This window comes from Triticum dicoccoides, chromosome 3B (genome assembly GCF_002162155.2).
Source record: "Triticum dicoccoides isolate Atlit2015 ecotype Zavitan chromosome 3B, WEW_v2.0, whole genome shotgun sequence".
Taxonomy (NCBI): domain Eukaryota; kingdom Viridiplantae; phylum Streptophyta; class Magnoliopsida; order Poales; family Poaceae; genus Triticum; species Triticum dicoccoides.
Window position 1 is genome coordinate 81680352 of NC_041385.1, and position 22374 is coordinate 81702725.

Here is a 22374-nt window from a genome sequence, read left to right on the forward strand (position 1 = left end):
ATGATGTGATCTCATTAATCAAATGACAACACATGTCTATGATTAGGAAACATAACCATCTTTAATTAATGAGCTAGTCAAGTAGATGCATACTAGTGACTATATATTTGTCTATCTATTCACACATGTATCATGTTTCCGGTTAATACAATTCTAGCATGAATAATAAACATTTATCATGATATGAGAAAATGAATAATAACTTTATTATTGCCTCTAGGGCATATTTCCTTCAGTCCCGTTGTTCATCTAACAGGTCAAGAGCATCCTGACGCGCCTGTTCATTGTCCGCCTCAACATAAGCCGCCACACAAGGCGAGTCATGACGGATGTCGCTAGGGAGAACCGCCTCAGCTCCGTAGACCATGAAGAAAGGCGTATAACCCGTAGATCTATTGGGAGTACTGTTGATGCTCCATAACATAGAGGGTAACTCCTCAACCTAGCAACTCGGTGTCCGCTGCAGGGGGACCAAAAGCCGGGGCTTGATGCCTTTCAAGATCTCCTGATTGGCTCTCTCGGCTTGACCGTTGGATTGGGGGTGGGCCATGAATGAAACATCAAGCCGAATATGCTCACGTTGACAAAATTCTTCTATGGCGCCTTTAGACAGATTAGTGTCGTTGTCAGCTATAATGCTGTGTGGAAAGCCGAAGCAAAATATCACCTTCTTCATGAACTGAACCGCCGTAGCTGCATCACACTTACTGACTGGCTCTGCCTCAACCCACTTTGTAAATTTATCAACTGCCACCAAGAGGTGGGTCTTTTTATATTTAGACCTTTTAAAAGGTCCAACCATGTCAAGTCCCCAGAGTGCAAATGGCCAAGTAATTGGAATCATCCTCAATTCTTGAGCCGGCACATGAGCCCGTCTTGAGAACTTCTAACAACAGTCAAATTTACTGTCAGTCAATATAATCCATGACAGAAAGCCTTGGCTATGAGGGATTTTGACCCAGCATGATGACCACAATCCCCTTCATGAAGGACACATAGCTACTGGTACATCAAGATCATGCCAAATCAAGAACACGAGAGAGAGAGAGAGAGAGAGAGCTCAAACACATAGCTACTGGTACATACCCTCAGCCCCGAGAGTGAACTACTCCCTCCTCGTCATGGATAGCGCCAGGATGATGAAGATGCCCACCGGTGATGGGTTCCCCCTCCGGCAGGGTGCCGGAACGGGCTCTCGAGAGGTTTTTGGTGGCTACAAAGGCTTGCGGCGGGGGAACTCCCGATCTATCTTGATATTCGATGGTTTTAGGGTAAGTAGGCTTATATAGGCGAAAGAAGTCGGTCGGGAGGTGCTCGAGGGGCCCATGAGACAAGGGGCACGCCCTGCAGGGGGGGGGCGCCCTCCTATCTCGTGGCTACCTCGAGGATCTTCTGACGTGAACTCCAAGTCTCCAGGATCATATTCTTCCAAAAAATCACGTTGCCGAAGGTTTCATTCCGTTTGGACTCCGTTTGATATTTCTTTTCCTCGAAATACTAAAACAGGCAATAAAACAGCAATATGGGCTGGGCCTCCGGTTAATAGGTTAGTCCGAAAAGTAATATAAAAGTGTATAATAAAGTGTGTAATCATTCAAAACAGATAATAAAATAGCATGAATGCTTCATAAATTATAGATACGTTGGAGACGTATCGGCATCCCTAAGCTTAATTCCTACTCATCCTCGAGTAGGTAACTGATAAAAGAAAGAATTTACAAAGTGTGAATGCTAGTAGGTGCACAAGTTTGATCAATGATAATTTCAATCACCTTTTCTAGCATGATAATATGTCATAACAGTAGTTCATCTCATAAAACTTCTCAGGATAAAGTAACAAGCAATTCACATGTTAAAGCATAAACCATAAACTTTCTTGAAAACTAGCAAATTTCATTCTCAGTCATCAAACAATTGCAATTCATCTTATTTTCAGGAATATCAAACTCCACATACTCACTATCATATAGTCTTCTACAATTGCTAACACTCACGCAATACTAATGGTTATGGAGTTTCAATCGGACACTGAGAAAAATAGGGGCTTATAGTGTTGCCTCCCAACGTATTCACCTTTGAGTGATGTCAACAATAATAGTTCATGCTAACTTACATCCAATTGGATATATATATCAGGATCTTCCCAACTCAAGGTGCTTGCCAAAGGATAAAATGAAAAAGGGAAAGGCAGAGATCACCTTGACTCTTGCATAAAAGTAAAAGACATAAACTAAAAGATAGGCCCTTCGCAGAGGGAAGCAGAGGTTGTCGTGCGTTTTTAGGGTTGGATGCACGAAATCTTAATGCGAATGAACGTCACTTTATATTGCACTTGTATATGGACCTTTATTATGAAGTCCGTCGCTTTTATTGCTTCCATAACAAGATAGTATAAAGCTATTTTCTTCACACCAAAAGATCATACATATTTAGAGAGCAATTTTTATTGCTTGCACCGATGACAACTTACTTGAACGATCTTACTCAATCCATAGGTAGGTATGGTGGACTCTCATGGCAAAACTGGGTTTAAGGATATTGGAAGCACAAGTAGTATCTCTACTTGGTGCAAGGAATTTTGACTAGCATGAGGGGGAAAGGCAAGCTCAACATGTTTGAATGATCCATGACAATATACTTTAACTAAGATGTCGGAAAACATAAACCATTACATTGTCTTCCTTGTCCAACATCAACTCTTTAGCATGTCATACTTAATGAGTGCTCCCAATTATAAAAGATGTCTAGGATAGTGTATTTATATATGATATCTCTCTTCCTTCAATATTCTTTCATGAATTGTTCAAATGACCAATACAATGCTTGCTAACCTTCAATAAATTTACAGTCTCTACTTCTTAGACGTGAAGTCATTACTCCCCATGGGATAAGCAAATGAGGCATATATAATTTCAGATTTATGACAATCAACTCATTCAAAAATTTACTCATAGGATATAAGTGAAGCACACGAGTAAATGACAAAACTACTCCAAAAAGATATAAGTGAAGATCAATGAGTAGCTAAATAATAATGCAACTATGCGAAGACTCTCTCATTTAAGAATTTCAGATCTTGGTATTGTATTCAAACAGCAAGCAAAACAAAATAAAATGACATTGCAAGGATAGCACAACTCATGTGGAGAAGCAAAAACTTAGTCTCAACCAATACTAACCGATAGTTGTTGAAGAAGAAAGGTGGGATGCCTACCGAGGCATCCCCAAGCTTAGATGCTTTAAACTTCTTGAAATATTATCTTGGGGTGCTTTGGGCATCCCAAAACTTGAACTTTTGTGTCTTCTTAATTCCTCTCATATCATGGTTTCTCTTTTTATCAAAAGCTTCATCCACACCAAACTCAACAAGAACTCGTGAGATAGGTTAGTATAAACCAATGCAAAACCTTATCATTTTCTACTGTGACAAATCACTAAAATTATTATTCAACATTGAATACTAAATTCCTCTGCATATTTAATACTCCTATCCTCAAATAAAATCATTAAACAAGCAAACAATGCAAACGTAACAGCAATCTGCCAAAACAGTACAGTCTGTAGAGAATGCAAGAGTATCCATACTTCCCTAACTCCAAAAATTATGAAATAAAATTTCCAATGTAGTGAATTTATCAGAGCTAAATATGCAAAAAAAAATCAACATTATATCATGCTCTGACTTTTCTAGGGAATTTTTCCAACAGAGGTAAACTTTCTATTTTCAAACAGCAACATGTATACTAGCAAAATAAGCATGGCAAAGGCTATCCTTGACATTTTTATTGAAAATAAAGATGCAAAACATTATTCTAAATAACAGTAAGCAAAAACTAACAAAATAAAATGACTCTCCAAGCAAAACACATATCATGTGGCGAATAAAAATATAGCTCCAAGTAAAGTTACCGATGAACGAAGACGAAAGAGGGGATGCCTTCCGGGGCATCCCCAAGCTTAGGCTCTTGGTTGTCCTTGGATATTACCTTGGGGTGCCTTGGGAATCCATAATATTAGGCTCTTGCCACTCCTTATTCCATACTCCATCGAATCTTTACCCAAAACTTGAAAACTCAACAGAAAACTCGTAAACTCCGTTAGTATAAGAAAATAAAACCACCACTTTGGTACTGTAATGAACTCATTCTAAATTCATATTGGTGTAATATCTACTGTATTCCAACTTATCTATGGTTCATACCACTTAATACTAGCCATAGATGCATCAAAATAAGCAAACAACACACAGAAAACAGAATCTGTCAAAAACAGAATAGTCTCTAGTAATCTGTATCAAACGTATACTTCTGGAACTCCAAAAATCCTACCAAATTAGGAAGTACTAAGAAATTTGTGTACCAATCCAGAGCAAAAAGAATCAGATCAGAAGCACATCTACGTGAATTAACAAAACTAATTTACGGGGTGCAAAAGTTTCTGATTTTCAGCAGGATCAACACAACTATCACCGTAAGCCATCCTAAAGGTCTTACTTGGCACTTTATTGAAACAAAAGCTATAAAACATGATTAACACAGTAGCATAATCATGTGGACACACAAAAACAGTAAGAATAAATATTGGGTTGTCTCCCAACAAGCACTTTTCTTTAATGCCTTTCTAGCTAGGCATGATGATGACAATGATACTCACATAAAAGATAAGAATTGAAACATAACGGAAGCATCATGAAGCATATGACTAGCACATTTATGTCTAAACCACTTTCTATGCATAGGGATTTTGTGAGCAAACAACTTAAGGGAACAATAATCAACAAGCATAGGAAGGTAAAACAAGCATAACTTCAAGACTTTCAACACATAGAGAGGAAACTTGACATTATTGCAATTCATACAAGCATATGTTCCTCCCTCATAATAATTTTCAGTAGCATCATGAATGAATTCAACAATATAACCATCACCTAAAGCATTCATTTCATGATCTACAAACATAGAAAATTTACTACTCTCCACATAAGCAAAATTCTTCTCATGAATAGTAGTGGGAGCAAACTCACCAAAATAATTATCATGTGAGACATAATCCAATTGAAAACTAAAATCATGATGACAAGTTTCATGGTTATCATTATTCTTAATAGCATAAAAGTCATCACAATAATCATCATAGATAGCAACTTTGTTCTCATAATCAATGGGAACCTCTTCCGAAATAGTGGAATCATCACTAAATAAAGTTGACTCTTCATGCTCATCACAATAAGATTCAACATCCTCCAAAATAGTGGGATCACTACTTCCTAAAGTTGACACTCTTCCAAACCCACTTTCGTCAATATAATCATCATAAATAAGAGGCATGCTATCATCAAAATAAATTTGCTCATCAAAGCTTGGGGGACAAAATATATCATATTCATTAAACATAGCTTCTCCAAGCTTGTGGCTTTGCATATCATTAGCATCATGGATATTCAAGGAGTTCATACTAACAACATGCCAATCATGCTCATCATTCAAAGATTCAGTAGCAAGCATTTTAATGCATTCTTCTTCTAGCACTTGAGCACAATTTTCCTTCCCGTCATACTCACGAAAGATATTAAAAAGATGAAGCGTATGAGACAAACTTAACTCCATTTTTTTTAGTTTTCTTTTATAAACTAAACTAGTGATAAAACAAGAAACAAAAAGATTCGATTGCAAGATCTAAAGATATACCTTCAAGCACTCACCTCCCCTACACGACAGTAGCAAATTTCCCTTAAGTGGATGACCTAAGGTTTATCAATCCGTGGAAGGCGTAGGATGAAGATGGTCTCTCTCAAACAAGCCTGCAACCAAATAACAAAGAGTCTCTTGTGTCCCCAACACACCCAATACAATGATAAATTGTATAGGTGCACTAGTTCGGCGAAGAGATGGTGATACAAGTGCAATATGGATGGTAGATATAGGTTTTTGTAATCTGAAAATATAAAAATAGCAAGGTAACTAATCATAAAAGTGAGCGAAAACGGTATTGCAATGATAGGAAACAAGGCATAGGGTTCATACTTTCACTATTGCAAGTTCTCTCAACAATAATAACATAGATAGATCATATAACAATCCCTCAACATGCAACAAAGAGTCACTCTAAAGCCACTAATAGCGGAGAACAAACGAAGAGATTATGGTAGGGTACAAAACCACCTCAAAGTTATTCTTTCGGGTCAATCTATTCAAGAGTTCATACTAGAATAACAGCTTAAGACACAAATCAATCAAAACCCTAATGTCACCTAGATACTCCATTGTCACCTCAAGGATCCGTGGGCATGATTATACGATATGCATCACACAATCTCAGATTCATCTATTCAACCAACACAAAGTACTTCAAAGAGTGCCCCAAAGTTTCTATCGGAGAGTCAAGAAAACGTGTGCCAACCCATATGCATAGGTTCATGGGCGGAACCCGCAAGTTGGTCACCAAAACATACATCAAGTGGCACGTGACATCCCATTGTCACCACGGATAAACACGGCAAGACATACATCAAGTGTTCTCAAATAAAGACTCAATCCGATAAGATAACTTCAAGAGGGAAACTCAATTCATCACAAGAGAGTAGAGGGGGAGAAACATCATAAGACCAACTATAATAGCAAAGCTCGCGATGCATCAAGATCGTGTGAAATTCGAGAACACGAGAGAGAGAGATCAAACACATAGCTACTGGTACATACCCTCAGCCCCGAGGGTGAACTACTCCCTCCTCATCATGGATAGCGTCGGGATGATGAAGATGCCCACCGGTGGTGGGTTCCCCCTCCGGCAGGGTGCCGGAACGGGCTCCCGAGAGGTTTTTGGTGGCTACAGAGGCTTGCGGTGGCGGAACTCTCGATCTATCTTGATATTCGATGGTTTTAGGGTACGTAGGCTTATATAGGCGAAAGAAGTCGGTCGGGAGGTGCTCGAGGGGCCCATGAGACAGGGGCGCGCCCTACAGGGGGGCGCGCCCTCCTATCTCGTGGCTGCCTCGAGGATCTTCTGATGTGAACTCCAAGTCTCCAGGATCATATTCTTCCAAAAAATCACGCTGCCGAAGGTTTCATTCCATTTGGACTCCGTTTGATATTCCTTTTCCTCGAAATACTGAAACAGGCAATAAAACAACAATATGGGCTGGGCCTCCGGTTAATAGGTTAGTCCCAAAAGTAATATAAAAGTGTATAATAAAGCGCGTAATCATTCAAAACAGATAATAAAATAGCATGAATGTTTCATAAATTATAGATACATTGGAGACGTATCAAGCATCATCTTGTAAATCCGAAGATTGTCAAAGGTTTCCTTGAGATCATCGATCAAGGTCTCCTTCTCTCTGGATTTCACCACTATGTCATCCACATAAGCATGAACATTGCGCCCAATTTGATTATGAAGACAATTCTGCACACATCGCTGATAAGTCACCTGGGCACTCTTGAGCCCAAAAGGCATTGATACATAGCAGAAGGCTCCAAAAGGAGTAATGAACACCGTCTTCTCCTGGTCCTTCACCGCCATTTTGATCTGATGATAACCGGAGTAAGCATCCAAAAAACTCAAACGCGCACAACCCGTCGTAGCAACAATGATTTGATCAATACGAGGGAGAGCAAAAGGATCAGCTGGACAAGCCTTGTTTAAATCCGTGTAATCTACACACATACGCCAAGTGCCGTTTTTCTTAAGCACAAGCATTGGGTTAGCCAACCACTCTAGATGAAAAACTTCAATGATGAACCCAGCTGCTAAGAGCCGGGCTACCTCCGCACCAATGGCCTTCCACCTCTCCTCATTGAACCGCCAAAGAAACTGCTTGACCGACTTAAACTTTGGCTCAATATTAAGAGTGTGCTCAGCGAGTTCTCTTAGTACACCTGGCATGTCAGAAGGTTTTCGTGCAAAGATGTCCCGGTTCTCGCGGATGAACTCGATGAGCGCGCTTTCCTATTTGGGATCCAAATTAGCACTGATACTGAATTGCTTGGATGGGTTGCCCGGAACAAAGTCAACAAGCTTAGTATCATCGGTCGACTTAAACTTCATGACCGACTCATGCTCTGTGGTTGGCTTCTTCAAAGATGTCATATCCGCCGGGTCAACATTGTCTTTGTAGAATTTTAACTCTTCTGTTGCACAGACTGACTCAGCATAAGCCGCGTCACCCTCTTCACATTCTAAGGCCACCTTCCGGCTCCCATGCACTATAATGATTCCCTTATGACCCGGCATCTTGAGCTGCAAATACACATAACACGGCTGTGCCATGAACTTGGCATAAGCCGGTCGCCCAAACAAAGCATGATATGGGCTCTTAATCTTGACTACTTCAAACGTCAATTTCTCGGCCCTGGAGTCATATTCATCCCCAAAGGCTACCTCTAATTCGATCTTACCGACTGGATACGCCGATTTATCGGGCACGACTCCATGGAAGACAGTGTTGGACTGCTTAAGGCTTTTATCAGTTAGCCCCATGCGACGGAAGGTCTCATAATAGAGGATGTTGATACTGCTGCCTCCATCCATGAGTACCTTGGTGAATTTATATCCACCCACCTGAGGGGCCACCACCAAGGCTAAGTGACCCGGATTATCAACCCAGGGAGGGTGATCTTCCCTACTCCATAGAATAGGTTGCTCAGACATCTTAAATAACGAGGAACTGCTGGCTCAACAGCATTCACAGCCCTCTTATGAAGCTTCTGGTCCTGTTTGCATAGACTGGTGGTAAACACATGATATTGGCCACTATTCAGCTGCTTTGGATGGCTCTGGTATCCACCTTGATGCTGCTGCTGACCACCCTGGCCAGATTGTTGGTTATATCCATCTTGATTGCCTTGAGAATTTTGAAAATTGAGATTTGAACCGCCGCCCGGGCCATGAAAACCGCCGCCTCCTGAGCCGCCGCCCTGCTCATTGTTACCATTGAACATGTTGGAATTCTTGAAGGCCTTCATGATCGTATAGTCCTTCCATAGATGGGTAGCCGGCTTCTGCTGAGTGTCGTGCCTTGGACAGGGCTCGTTCAATAACTGCTCAAGCGTGGGGCCTGACCCGCTAGACCGGGGAGGTGGCCTCCCCTTACGCTGTTGGTTGTTAGCCTGTGCACCAGTGTTAGCCACAAAATCCAAACTACCGTCAGCCTTACGTTTATTACCTCCTTGATTTGCCGGGTTGTGCTGAGGGCCCTTGCCGTTGCCATTCTTCTTTCCCTTCCCTGTCTTGTCATCATCAGACTCGGGATCCTTGGTACTATCTGAGTCGGAGTACTTGACCAGGGCCGCCATCAGCGTGCCCATATCATTACAATCGCGCTTGAGCCGCCCCAGCTTTTGTTTTAGAGGCAAAAAGCGGCAATTTTTCTCGAACATTAAGACTGCAGAGCCGGCATCTATCTTATCAGATGAATGTATTATGGCTTTAACCCGGCGCACCCAATGGGTTGTAGACTCGCCCTCCTCTTGCTTACAATTCGTCAAATCCACAATTGACATGGGCTGTTTGCACGTATCCTTGAAATTCTGGATGAACCGGGCTTTTAGCTCCGCCCATGAACTGATTGAATTAGGTGGCAGGCCTTTCAACCAAGTGCGGGCAGTCCCATCCAACATCATGGTAAAGTACTTGGCCATCGCAACTTCACTGACCTCCAATAACTCCATAGCCATCACGTAACTTTCAATCCATGCCCCGGGCTGTAAGTCGGCACCTTCCTAGGTCCCTTAAAATCCTTGGGCAAGAGCTCGTTACGTAGAGCCGGCGCTAGACAGGGGACACCTTCGGTCCTGGTGGCCATACCTGCCTCGATAGAAGTCGTTGGATAAACCGGATACGGCTGGTAAGTCGTCTGCTGAGCCGCTTGCTCAGCCGCCGCCCGCTCAGCCTCTTGACATATTCTGTCTTGATCTACCAAGTTGAAGGCCCCATGGTGCGCCGGGTCATGCCCACCTGGCTGGTTATGGCGCCGGACGTTGCTTGAAATGGTCGCTGACTCCATGTGCCTGCTATAACTCGGGCTTCGGCTTGTACAAAGGGTTGAATGGATCCTGTCCCGGCTATATGAGTATGCCTCCTATTGTGCTAAGGTCGTCTAAAGAAGTTTTCTGACCCGGCGGGTTTCAACCGTCGCCAGAGAGTCGCCATCAACTGGGAAAGCCGCCAGCCGTGCCGCCGCCGCTATCATGTTCTCCAATGGGTTAGAATAGTGACCCGGAGGTGTTGGTACATACTGAGGTGGAGCCGTGTTCATGCGGGGAGGCCCCATCATCTGCGGCTGAACCGGCGCCCCGACCCCGGGTGTTGCAACCCAGTCTGCCTCAGTACGCGGGGAGAGCCACGACGTGTTACTAGGCCCTGCACCAGGTGTATGAAAGAGGTTTCGAGGATCATAAACCGGAGGGAGTTGAGACCGAGTCTTCTGATGTCTTCTCCTCATGACCTCATTAGACGCATTCTGATCTTGCGTGAGCCGGAAAGTCTGTGCCTCAATCCGCTGAGCCTGAACATCCAGAGCCGCCTGTTCTGCGGTTATCCTGACATCTTCCGCTGCTAGGTCTTCCTTAGCCTGCACCATATCCAACTTTAATTGTGCCACGTCCGCATCATGTCGAGCCTGATCCGTCGGGTTGACCACATCGGTTAACAGAGTGGTCAGCTTTTCGATGAGATCCATCAACACCTGAGCCGGCGAGCGCACATGGCCTCCTGCCTCGGCTGCCGCTGACCCGGAGGTCATGGCTGCCGCAGTTGTGGAGTCTTGGATAGGTTGTGTGCCGGCCATGAAGATTCCGACTCTTCTCGACGGCTCGAGGCAATCCGGAATACTGCTGCCATCGAAACAGCCCCCAAGCCCGCCATCTTGAAGTTGATACAATGAATCTGTCTCACCTATGGATGACCCGCCATCAGAGTAGATGGCCGTCTCACCGTCAGATGCAGATCCTTCAGAGAGCCCTCCGTGGATGCATCCCACGAAGGCATGCTTCACAGCAGGCGAAGCCCGGGCGGGTCTCGCACGCTGAACCATTTCGACGAGGTCGGTGCAGATGTCCGGCTCAAGGCCCAGCTCACCGATCTTGCCGATGAAGACGTGAATTCCGCCGAAGGGAACCCGGTACCCGTACTCAATTGAGCCGGCGTCGGGGCCCCAGCCTGCATCGTCGATGTAGAGCTTGCCGCGACGACTCTTGGTCATCCGGCCCACAGCACCGTGCGCTGGCCCCACGATGGGCACCAACTGTCGTGGAATTGTCACGGCAGATGTCCTAGTGAAAGGACTTGGTCATGGAGCCATCACAACTAGGAAGCTTAAAGGGGTTAATCGGAACAAAAGACACGAGGTTTATACTGGTTCGGCCCCTTACAGTGAAGGTAAAAGCCTACGATCCAGTTTTGAGTGGGATTGCTTATGTCTCGATAACCAGGGAGCGAATTGCTTGACCTAACTCTCGAGTTAATGTTACTTGTCCTGAACCGCCGCCGGGTCGTCCCTTTATATACAGGGTCGACGCCCAGCGGCTCTAGAGAGTCCCGGCCGGCTCATAAACAGTGTCCGTCTCGATCTCTTAACTATTCTTGCCTTACAATACAAGTCACGCATACATGGCGGTTTATCACTACAGGCCTTAAGTCGCCTCTGGGCTTTGGGCTCTTAATTGAACCGCCATCTCTATCCTGGGTCCTGGACCTTAACAATATTTGTAAGTATAACCCGGCCCCTCCTGGACGGATCATACCAATAACTATATCCCCAACATTAGCCTTGAGGTGTAATGCACTAAATGGGTATTAGGTTGCGTTGACTACCATTTTGCATTTTGAGAGAATAACCGAAGGTGTAAAAAATGGCATGGTTCTTGGGTAGGACAACGTATACACTCTATTTTGTGACACATTTTTTAATAGGCTGCCAACCGGCATATTACAATTAAATCAAATGATTATCATAACAGGCCATACTTGATCCTCTCAGCAAGCAGGAATCTTTTAGGCTATGAGCACAGTGTCATCAAACCAGAACAATTATATAGTGATATTGTAATGACAGAAAAGAATTATTCTTACATGTCAAGAGATGCTATAGGTTTGAAGACATAATATCCCAAATGCTTAGCCTTATAGAAGATTCTTTGATTGTAATTATACATTTATACATTGACATGCTTGAAACTGAAAGTCTGTTACTATTCCAGCGTTTATCTCAAAGCAAAAAGAATATCAGATAAAAAATAATTAGAGCTCCTTTTTTTTGCAATGAAAAAATCAGAGAACTAATAATTAGAGCTCCTTGCCTCCTTCTTTTAGGTGCAATACTCAAGCCTCCGGATGCTGAGCAGCAATCAAACGAAACCTTTGGTTTTGAACACATACAGTAGAAGAACAACAATGTCTCTGAAATAGTACTGTCACGAACGAACATACTGGAGATGAACTGCACTATGTCATATGTTCAATTCTGCAAATCAATCATAAGTAGCAATAAAAATATCAATATGATTCATACTAATGTGTGAGAGAGAGAGAGAGATGCACGACTGGAATTGCAGGTAGAACATGGTGAGTTTCATCTGTTTATTCCTTCAAGGACAGTAAAAAACGAAACTGAATTTCTAATCAAAATCAACCAGATCGATGAGGGAGAGATGTGCACGAACCATCGTATCTCGGCAAATGCTGCATTTGCCGACAGTGCTCGAGTTAGATAGGATTGTAGGTAAGGCCGTGGGTGAGAAAGACCGGACTTGCTACGTGGAGGAGGTGGCCGGAGATGGAACAAAGCTTTCTTCTGAAAAATATAACTTCTTACCAGTTACCACACACACGAGCAGAGCTTCCAACTCAAGCTAACTCAAAAAAAAAAATCACTCAGATCTAAGGAGATAGAGAGTAAGGAGAGCCCCCACCTTCAGTGCAGCTGATGCCGGAGGAGGACGGGGTGCGTCGCTTGGACCAGCGAAGCCAAAAGGGTCCGTTTCATCGGCAATCGGATGCAGGGCTCGGTTCAAGTGCCAAGATTACAGGGGCCTAGGAAAGCAGCAGTGCGCGGGTCTCCGGCGTGGACGACTCACGAAGGAGCAGGACCTCGCCATGAACGCCAGCATCGCTCCTGAAGGTGAGAGATGTTTCAATTTGGTTGTGTTTGCAATGGGTGGCTATATACATCGCCATGAATGCCACCGTCGCTCCTGAAGGGTTGATTTGTGCTAGTTGAACCGGATGGAGAAGAGGAAGAGATAACGCGCCAGCAATAAATGATACTACTAGTCTGGGACTGGGAAGGGAATAGACCGGCGGGCCAAAAGCTTTTTTATTATTATTATTAAAGAAGGGCTCTCCCCTTTCGATTTTCATTACTGAAAACCAGACTTACAGAATTCAGAAGACAGACAGCATAAAACAAGTTCGAACTATTAGCATGCCAATGCACGATTCAGTTCAGCCGTAATTAACTGCATGCATGGGTTTTTAGGCAATAGTAATTAACTGCAACGAATTGATGGGCGACATGCTTGGATAAAATTTGTTGAGTTCTTGCTTTGCGTTGATTTGTGTCCTTCGCACATTAGAGCAGGTATAATAGGACACACTCAGCAGGCTATAAGCCATCACACGTCACCAGAATCCCAGCTGGAGGAGAAAGAACGGAGGAAAGAGAAGGGAGCGGGCGTCTCACTAGTCGCCCGGCTACAGCGCAACAACCAAGAAAAAGTGACCTGCATGCAGCCGCATGAGAGCTAAAAAGCAGGCGGTACTTCGTCTGTTCCAATCACATGTGTTTCCTTGCCTTTCTTTACATGCAAGCATTAAATACTATATCCAATCTAATAGCTAGCTTAGAGTCAATCTATTATACTAATGGGCTTTTATGAAGGCTATAAGTGACATGGCATCGGTATATAGCCAGCAGCGGGCTTTCTTATCAGACTAGCCACAGTGGGAGTAACTTCGGTAGTAACATGGAGTCCAACTCAGCAAATTTGCTTATGTGGCAGTGAGTTAATGAGGAGAGATGTAGTACTAGTAACTTAGCTAGTTACTGTAACATCACACGTCCCAATGCAATATGAGTCTATAACCTAATAAATGAAGATTTGCATGTTACCATACTTATGTTACTACCCACTATTGAGATAGTAACATAGTCTAGGGATATGTGTATGTTACTAGTGTATGTTACTCTCCATTATGGCTAGTGTTAGCCATGCTCTTACTGGGTGGTCTCACGCGCGCATACATGCAGTTCTCGGGCAGATCGCGGCTGTGTTGCCCGTGCGTGGCGAATCAGAGATAATGAGAGATCAATTACGCCAGAAAAATAGAGGGTTGCTCGGGCACCGCGTAATATCAAAGGGCATGCCTCGCTTGCACCGGACGAACAGGTTTTTTTTTTGCTGAACTAACATGCATGTGTGTTTTCAATGCATGGGCAAAAGTTGCTGATGTGGCACTATCGCTGAGGATGCGGCTAGATTGCTGAGGTGGAGCGAAGTGCATGGTTGCATGTTGATTAGTGATGTGGATAGACTGCATGTCAAGAGAAATGATATACTCCCTCCGTCCGGTGAAGAGTGTACATCTAGAAATTTTAGGACAAATTATGGAGTTGGGTAAAAAATGCATTGGAAAGGTGCAAGTCACCATCTCCCTCCTCTTTAATTACCTAAATCCAATGAGCTAAGTGCATGTAGAAATTAAAATACCATGTGTAGATTGTTATTGGTCTTGATTACCGTGTGATGGGAGAGAAGTATTTTTTTCCCAAGTGTATTGGAAAGATATAAGTACACTTTTTTGTGGACAAATTTTGAAACTAGATGTACACTCTTCACCGGATGGAGGGAGTAGTGGGGATGAACTATTTAGGTATTATAGATGAGATGGATCATATATTTATCAGTGACCAATAGTACCTTGTATGTATGTATGTATGTATGCATGTATGTAAAAGAGGTGGAGTAGTGGCTGGCTTTTGGAAAGAAAGAAAGAAATACAAAGATACTACTATTATATTTCAGCTCTCACTTATTTAGATTTGTGTATGTGGAATAGTTTATCATACTCATTATTCGCCCCTTGCAAAATAGCATAACTATGCTATACCATTAATGTGTTGATGAAACAATTTGCTCGTTCAAGACAAAAGTCATCATCGCTTCATCCAGAGTAGATAGAAACAAACAAGCTAGCTGCTATCTACATTCGGGATTTTTCAGGGAATTACTTGGTAAGAATTCTGTGAGCTCTCGGCGGTGATGATGACCCTGTGTAGGGATTTGGTTGTATTTTCATTTTTGTACAAGGTCTTTTTGCTTACTGTGGGGTAGCTATACTTGTTCTTGAAGGTTACTTTGTGTGCTAATAAAATTACAGGTCTTCTGCAAAAAATAAAAAAAAATAAACATAAGTTGAATGCTGTCCATAAAGAGTAGAGTAATTACGAAATACCTTCAACTCTTCCTACACGCTATTAATTGAGCACCTACCAACCTTGCGTTTTTGAACAATAAAGCTCTCGATAGATTGATCTGGATCCTTCAATTCTCCGTAGAAACGAGGCACCTCCCCGCAACGCCGCCTCCTTCTCGTTTCCATCCATCACGCCGAATGACCCTCCATCGGACGCCTCCCCGTGTTGGTCGCTCGCTCCTCTCCTCTCCATAGATATGGTGGCTGGCACCCCCGCCTCCTCTCTCTATTTACTGCCCGCCCCCGCCCCCGCCCCCCATTGCTAGCTCCTCTTTTATCCTCAGTCCAACACCTCGCACGCTCATGTACAACATCGTCGACCTGACCTGCCCTACCATGAGGCATCTCCGGTCGGCTTGCTTGTTTGGTCCGCACTCTCTATTCTATGTAAGCCCTGCTTTCTCCATCTAATCTCCTTTTTGAAGGAAATCAGTCAACCTTGGCACTCAGCCAGATGCCGTTTATTATTTATTTATTTTTTCACCTGGTGATGCATCTGTTTACATGGACATGGAAGTGGAGGTGCGGACCAGGCAGGAGCAGAACGAAAACCAAGGCACTAGGAAGTACTATATATGTTCCTGCCGAGGACGATGCGACATATGCATCAATTCACGCAAAGGTTTGTGGAAAAAATATGCATTGACATGTGTAATCCTCCTTTCAGTTCTTAGACCATACTGATTGGTTATGCTCATAGGCCATCGGAAATTCATCGGCGTGCTCGTCCGCCTGCTCACGGTATCGGGGAGCGTCGATTCGCGATGTGATTAGGACGGGGACTCGTAGTGGGCGCGTACAGATGGGACAATTAATGTGTGCGCGTGGGACGTATACGTGACGGTCGTTATCGTAGGACGAACGGATAAACAGGACAGACGGATAGCCGTCGGGGCGCTGCGTTGATGTGGGCCGTAGGTGCAACCGTCAAGAGAAAACGGTGGCATCTGCTTTTTTATGGCGATGCGTCGGCCCACCTAACACATTAAATGTGGGTGGCCCGTAGAGGGGTGCTTGGTCGATATTAATGGATGCGTGTTCTTCTGGATCGTAGGTGCACACTTCTTCAGTTGCAAAAAAATGGGACTGAACCTTTCCCCCATGCTCGCAGTCTCTGTCTTCAGTTGACGCTTGTTGGATATATCTCCCGGCCACAGAATCCTGCAAGAAAGTTCTGGTCTGAATCCATGCAAGGTTCTTTGCCGGGACAGATTCAATGGAGTTGAGATCAAAGACTAAAGCATGGATGAAAAAAAGGATCGGAAATGTTAACGCCCACACGTGTGGGCGTCAGCCAACTCATCCACACGCCTCCATCACCGTCCAGTAACTTCTGCACGAATCTTGGCACGAATTAGCTGATTTTATATGCCACGTAGGACAACTCGCGTGTGTGGTGTGTGAGAGAGGTCGCCCACACATCCATTTTACCACCCGGAGGGGCTGGTGTGTGGGCGTTTAGTAGTTCGCCCACACACCAGTTTCAGTCACGCACAAGGGCTGGTGTGTGGGCAGTTTGCCATCTCGCCCACACGCCCGCCTCCTCTCCCACACCTAAGCTGCCAGTTGCCATGCGTTTTGCAGTGTACATGGCAACTGCCCTAGTGTGATTGCAAGAAGATGGCAACTCTCTTTTTTTTACCCGAACATGTCAGTTGCCATATGTTTGGCATGGTACATGGCAAACTGCCCTAGCGTGCACGTAAGCAGATGACAACTCTTTCTTTTTTAAATGGCAACTGCCCTAGCGTGCTTGTGAGCACATGGCAACTCTCTCTTTTTACCCGAACGTTTTTTGCCATGCATTTTTTTGTAGCGCTACATGGCAACTGCCTAGTGTTAGTAGGTGGCAACTCCTAAAGTTTTGAAATCATGGCAACTGCAGTAGACCAGACCACACATGGCAACAACTGTAGTTGTCCAAAAAATGGCAATCTGAAACTTTGACCTGAGATGGCAACTGCAGTTGAGCAAACATGGCAACTGTAGTTGTCCGACATGGCAACCGTAGTTCAGCGACATGGCAACTGCACTTAAACGAACATGGACGAGGGTCCGGCCCATGGCAACTGCGGGGCGCGCGGTAAAGTGTCACGTGGGGCGTGCGGGCCTGACGTACCGGGCGTGTGGGCGTTATCTATTTCGTCCATACGCACGCGTGTAAGAGGGACCGGGAGGGAAAAAAAGAGGCGTGTGGGCGCTAGTTGTTTTGCCCACACACAGACGTGTGGGCTGGTCCTCTTAGGCACCAGACAAAACGTGTGGGCAGATTTCTTAACGCCCACACGTGTGACAGTTAGCGGCGTCCAAAAGGATAGTTACTTACTTGGACAGAACAAGCACCCGACTGCGGAAGCATCTCCTGGTGAGGGACGCAAGCAGATGCACGTTGGTCAGCGGTTACATCTTCGGCAACCTCGACCTGAGCAGCATAGTTGGTGAAGACGACGGAGCTGGAACCGGAGGAGGCCCGGACTGCAGAGTTGCCGGTAGAAGCAGAGGAGGCCATCTACAGAAGGTGTTCAGTTGGGATTCAGACGGTAAATGAAAACAGGGGGAGAGCACAAGGTGTGAGGTATGCAGGGGCGTACAGCTTGGTAGTTAAGTACGCAGTAGGCCAGATCCCGCCCAGCAAGTTCGAAAATTGAACTGGGGGAGCTTCCCGCCCGGCAACCCAGAAGAAGAGGTCGGCATATGTTGACACATGTGCAGGATGTGGACACATGGACAGAGCATGCATACATCCATTTTTCCTGCTAGTCGTGGTGCAGATCAGCAATCAAGCAGGCATTATGAAAAGACAGCAATACACAAGCCATTTATTTCAATTCATAATATTAGACATCATTGTGGACCGAAAAATCAAACGACAGAGCTGATGAGAAGTTTTTCAAGACATTAAAGCGGCCACGTCATGCGTGGTTAAGTGAGGTACACATAGTCACGACAGCAGCTGATTGTGAGCAGTCCAATCAGCATTATTTTTGAAAAAGTTGCACTGGTTTAATGGATGACAAGTAAAGATTACAAGAGCACTAAGCCTATGCAGCTGAATACAACAGAACTCTTTGTTTTCCTAGATGGTAATCTGCTCCATGGTTGCATGTTCAACGACATGCAACACCACTTTAGGCTTGTTGCAGGTGTTCTTCTTGTGGCCACCGACACCACAGTTTGAACATTTGGCCTCCTTCCTTTCCTTGCGAGGGAGATCACCTCTTTGCGGGCATGTAGTACTCTTGTGACCAGGTTCACGACATATACTGCAGAAACGAGTACGCTTGCTTGTACCCCCGCCATCTGGAGCTTGGCTGTTCACTGTGCCCTTGAATTTTTTGCTCTTTGCACCTCGATCATCATAGGGAGGCTTATCCCGGCTGGTAGTAGGTCTTCCTGGTTTACGCTTTCGTTCTGGAGGCTTCAAACCAACAAAATTGCCAACTGCACTCCCTTCAGCATCACTATCTTCATGGATTTCTGCTGAATGCACTGGAATCATCTCCTTGCCTTTCCCTTTATATGACTGAATTTTGTCTTCAAGCCCCATGCCATCACAGACGCTGGCCATGGGCGTCAGTGTATCCATTGATTTTTTCAGTATTTCCATTGCACAATCATATGTAGATGTGTTGGCATCACCAAGACGGACAACTTCGAGGGCATGTGTGTACAAATTCAAGTGCCTGAATGTTATAGAATTGACATTAATCTTATCTTTCTGAAGGTGCGCCAGATGATCTGGCAGCAAGTCCCGTGCGTCCTTCGTCCAGCGTTTCAAAATGTGATTAGCTGGTATATGATCCACACCAAGGACATCAAGGACCTACACGTCAACATTTTATCAGGATGCTGTTGACCAACAAGAGAAGGGGTACTTGTTGCATACAGAATGAGGGAGATCTTAACGAAGAAGACTTTTTTTATATGGCACCTTTAATGCATGGCAACAAAGCAATCCCGTGTATTCGAAATTACCACATTCGCACACTATCAGTGCGCCGTCATCGACAACTTCAACTTTGTAGAAAACTCTACACCATTTTTCATGCTTCTCTGGGTGGTGTCGTCGCGCTATATATGTTTTCCACCGGCTCACCTCTTCTATTTTATATTGCCCTGATTCATATAGTACTTCACCAAATTTCTCAAACATGGCTCGTGTGTACACATTGCTGGCATGCTGCTCGAGTGGTGTGTTCACCCTCATAACTGGTGCATTCTGTAAATGAAACATGACAGAAGAAATGTTGGTTATGGATGCTCATACGATGATCGCAAAATCTTTTTTGTTTTGCTTGTCTACGGGAAATATGAAATTAAAAAAATGCCAACTTACTATCATAGTGCGCCTTTCCTCGTAGTTCTCAGCTGCTTCCCTATCAAAAAGAAGTCGCATATATTGCCTAACGAAAATGTGCATGGGGCAGCTTGCTGGAACATAAGTTTTGAGCATATGGTTTGCACTCTCACTGCGTTGTGTGCTTGACATCTTTGCACATAATTTACCATTGAAATATGGCTTTGCCCACTTTTCTCTCGTCTCATATATCTGAGTCAAGTAAGGGTGCCTTTGCAAACCGTGTGTTTCTGTCAGTTGATTCCATGCTGTCTCAAATTCATCAACTGTCAGCATGTGGTGTATTATCTTGTGGAAGTCCATTCGGAACTTGCTCCTCTTCGTGTAATGGGCTCCAATAGATTCTTTTGCCTTTTTCAAGATATGCCACTTGCACCAGCGATGCGTTGTGTTTGGCATCACCTTCTCAATTGCTAATTCCATAGCCCTGCATTGGTCTGTAGGCACACAGCAAGAACAAGTTATTTTTGTTCCAGTAATCATCATTGAATGAAGCTGAAAAACATTCTTCGTGGGACGATTTTGCTGTGAGAATTCAATACAGGAACGTAACTGACAAACAAACCAAATTGTGATTCACAAAGAGCACGCACCTGTTAGTATGGTTTGCGGATGTTTGCCACCCATCATCCGGATAAACTCAGTGAACACCCACTCAAATGTTTCTGTTGTCTCATCTCTAACTAAAACTCCTCCGAATATGATACTTTGGAAATGGTGTTTACTCCGACAAACAAACCGAATGGCATATCATACATGTTGGTTCGGTACGTGGTATCAAAAGTTATAGCATCTCCGATGTAGTGATACTGTGCCCTGCTTGCTCCTGTTGACCATAACAGATTTCGTATACGGTTGTCTGCGTCTGGCTGTACTCTATAGTATAATCCTGAATCTTTTGAACCCAGCTCAGCGAAAACTTCCATTGTTTTTCTGACATCATCATCTGCCTGGTCTCGGCTAATCTGTCCACATAGGCCCCTCAGTGCTCTTTTGCTGAAAGGTACACTGCTCATGGAGCCAAAGAAACTGCCAATTATGTTGTACACTTTGCCTATGCTAATATTATTCGCACGCAACTGCTTGACAACATCTCTTGTATAAATGTCGATATGTCTATGTGAGGGCCAATATATTTTCTGTTCGCACTTGTCCGATAGAGAGTGATTGTGGAATGCCCTGTGTTCACTTATATACCATCCATTGTCCTTTGAACGTAGTAACCTTATCATAGCTGGACATCTGCAACGGCAAGACCTTGTATTACTTCTCTTCGGTATTCCCTGAATTTTATTTTAGGTCAAACAGCAGAAAGTGAGGGATTTTGATTTGCTTGTTTTGAAAGCAATGAAATTTGCATGTTCAGTATGGTACTGAGAGGAATTACATACCGAGCATCCACAGACTATTTCTTGCATACATTTTGTCCTCTCCACATTTAATCTGCTTTTTCCATATCGCACACCGAAACCAATTTCCCAGGAATACAGGTTGTAGTAGTCATATGCTTCTCCAAGTGAATCGAAGCTGTCACCGACAAGAGGAACTACAACAGTTTCTCTCTTCTTCTCTGCGTAGCATCTCAATGTTTTTCCAAGTGCGCTTATTCTGCCGGCGCATGGAGGACGCTCAAGAGGGGCTCGGCCAATACGTACTCTGCAACAACCACACATGGAGCATCAGTATGATAGCACCCTGTTTTCTGAGAATAAGCAGTTTTGAAATAGCAAGCGTAATTCAGTTTTTTTCAACCAGCAGCGTGATACACGGGCAGTCATTTTTTTTTTTGCAAAATGATGTGAATATTGCTTTCCATAGTAAGTCCAAAATATCAATACCTTTTTGCCCAGCCAGAGGCCTTGCTTTCGTCTTTGCCGGCTGACTGCTCCGAGCTTGGTGCTGACAAGCTGACCCCTTCGCAGCTGGCGTCCCCATCTAGCTGTACCGTGGTCGTGGCGTCTCCTGCACCGGCGACGCTCGACTGCGCGGCTGCGCACACGAGTGTTTGGGTGGTTACAGCATCAAGCACAGCCTCGCCGCTGCCGAGATCCGGCACCGGAAACCTTCAGTAGGACAGGCGGCAGCAGTGCAGTCAGATCTCAGACGATTTGTGCTCACGAGATCGAAAACGGACTGTAGGAACAATTGTAAATCGCAAAATATCATAGGTACCTGTCAACGGGATCTGCCAAGAACTTGACGCCGCCGGATGCGGCATCCTCGATCGCCATTCCTATGGTTTCCATTGTGGCGGAGGGAGAGGACGGTCAAGCGGGGGAGGAAGAGCAAGGCGTGATCCAGTCGATAAATGTTTTTTCTGTTCACCCGGATATCGTGGCGCCAAAGCGGTGCGGTTGGTAGAGGAGTAATGCGAGGTGCGACGCGTGTATCTTGGTCAAACCCAACACCGTTTAGCTGCCGTTAAGCGAACCCCGTTTTAACTGTACGTATTGTCATGAGCGTCATGTTCGAACGGAACATGTTGTACTGTGCCGTCACGGGGGCGTTATCTATACCTCCGACGTTACCGTATCCTACCGTCTCGA

At 44.4% G+C, this 22374-nt stretch overlaps 1 protein-coding gene and 1 long non-coding RNA gene across 5 annotated transcripts; both read right to left on the minus strand.

Annotated features, from left to right (window-relative positions):
- Positions 1-12010: 12010 nt before the first annotated feature.
- LOC119280859 lies at positions 12011-13218 on the minus strand. 2 transcript variants are annotated; one of them, XR_005138197.1, is made up of 3 exons: positions 12909-13218; positions 12660-12790; positions 12011-12460 (listed from the first exon to the last, which is right to left on the minus strand). It is a non-coding gene; the product is annotated as an uncharacterized LOC119280859 (long non-coding RNA). The 2 variants fall into 2 exon arrangements; XR_005138196.1 differs by having other exon boundaries at positions 12011-12790.
- Positions 13219-18347: 5129 nt separating this feature from the next.
- Positions 18348-22170, minus strand: LOC119274869 (protein FAR1-RELATED SEQUENCE 5-like). 3 transcript variants are annotated; one of them, XR_005135362.1, is made up of 7 exons: positions 22001-22170; positions 21667-21891; positions 21220-21484; positions 20422-21111; positions 19808-20265; positions 19447-19690; positions 18348-19294 (listed from the first exon to the last, which is right to left on the minus strand). XR_005135362.1 is itself a non-coding variant. In XM_037555611.1 (7 exons), exons 4-7 carry the CDS (start codon positions 20456-20458, stop codon positions 18548-18550), a joined length of 1530 nt encoding a protein of 509 aa, XP_037411508.1. In that variant the 5' UTR covers positions 20459-21070; positions 21220-21484; positions 21667-21891; positions 22001-22165; the 3' UTR covers positions 18348-18547. The 3 variants fall into 3 exon arrangements, 2 of the variants coding, with proteins under 2 accessions (XP_037411508.1, XP_037411507.1); XM_037555611.1 differs by having other exon boundaries at positions 19403-19690; positions 20422-21070; positions 22001-22165; XM_037555610.1 differs by having other exon boundaries at positions 19403-19690; positions 22001-22165.
- Positions 22171-22374: the final 204 nt, after the last annotated feature.

Coding starts and splice junctions, on each gene's coding strand:
- LOC119274869 (XM_037555611.1), bottom strand. CDS start 20,458: ATGATGGGTGGCAAACATCCGCAAACCATACTAACAG. Junction 19,691..19,807: donor AGGAAAGGCGCACTATGATA/GTAAGTTGGCAT, acceptor TTTCATTTACAG/AATGCACCAGTTATGAGGGT. Junction 19,295..19,402: donor TTTGTTGCCATGCATTAAAG/GTGCCATATAAA, acceptor GTTGACGTGTAG/GTCCTTGATGTCCTTGGTGT.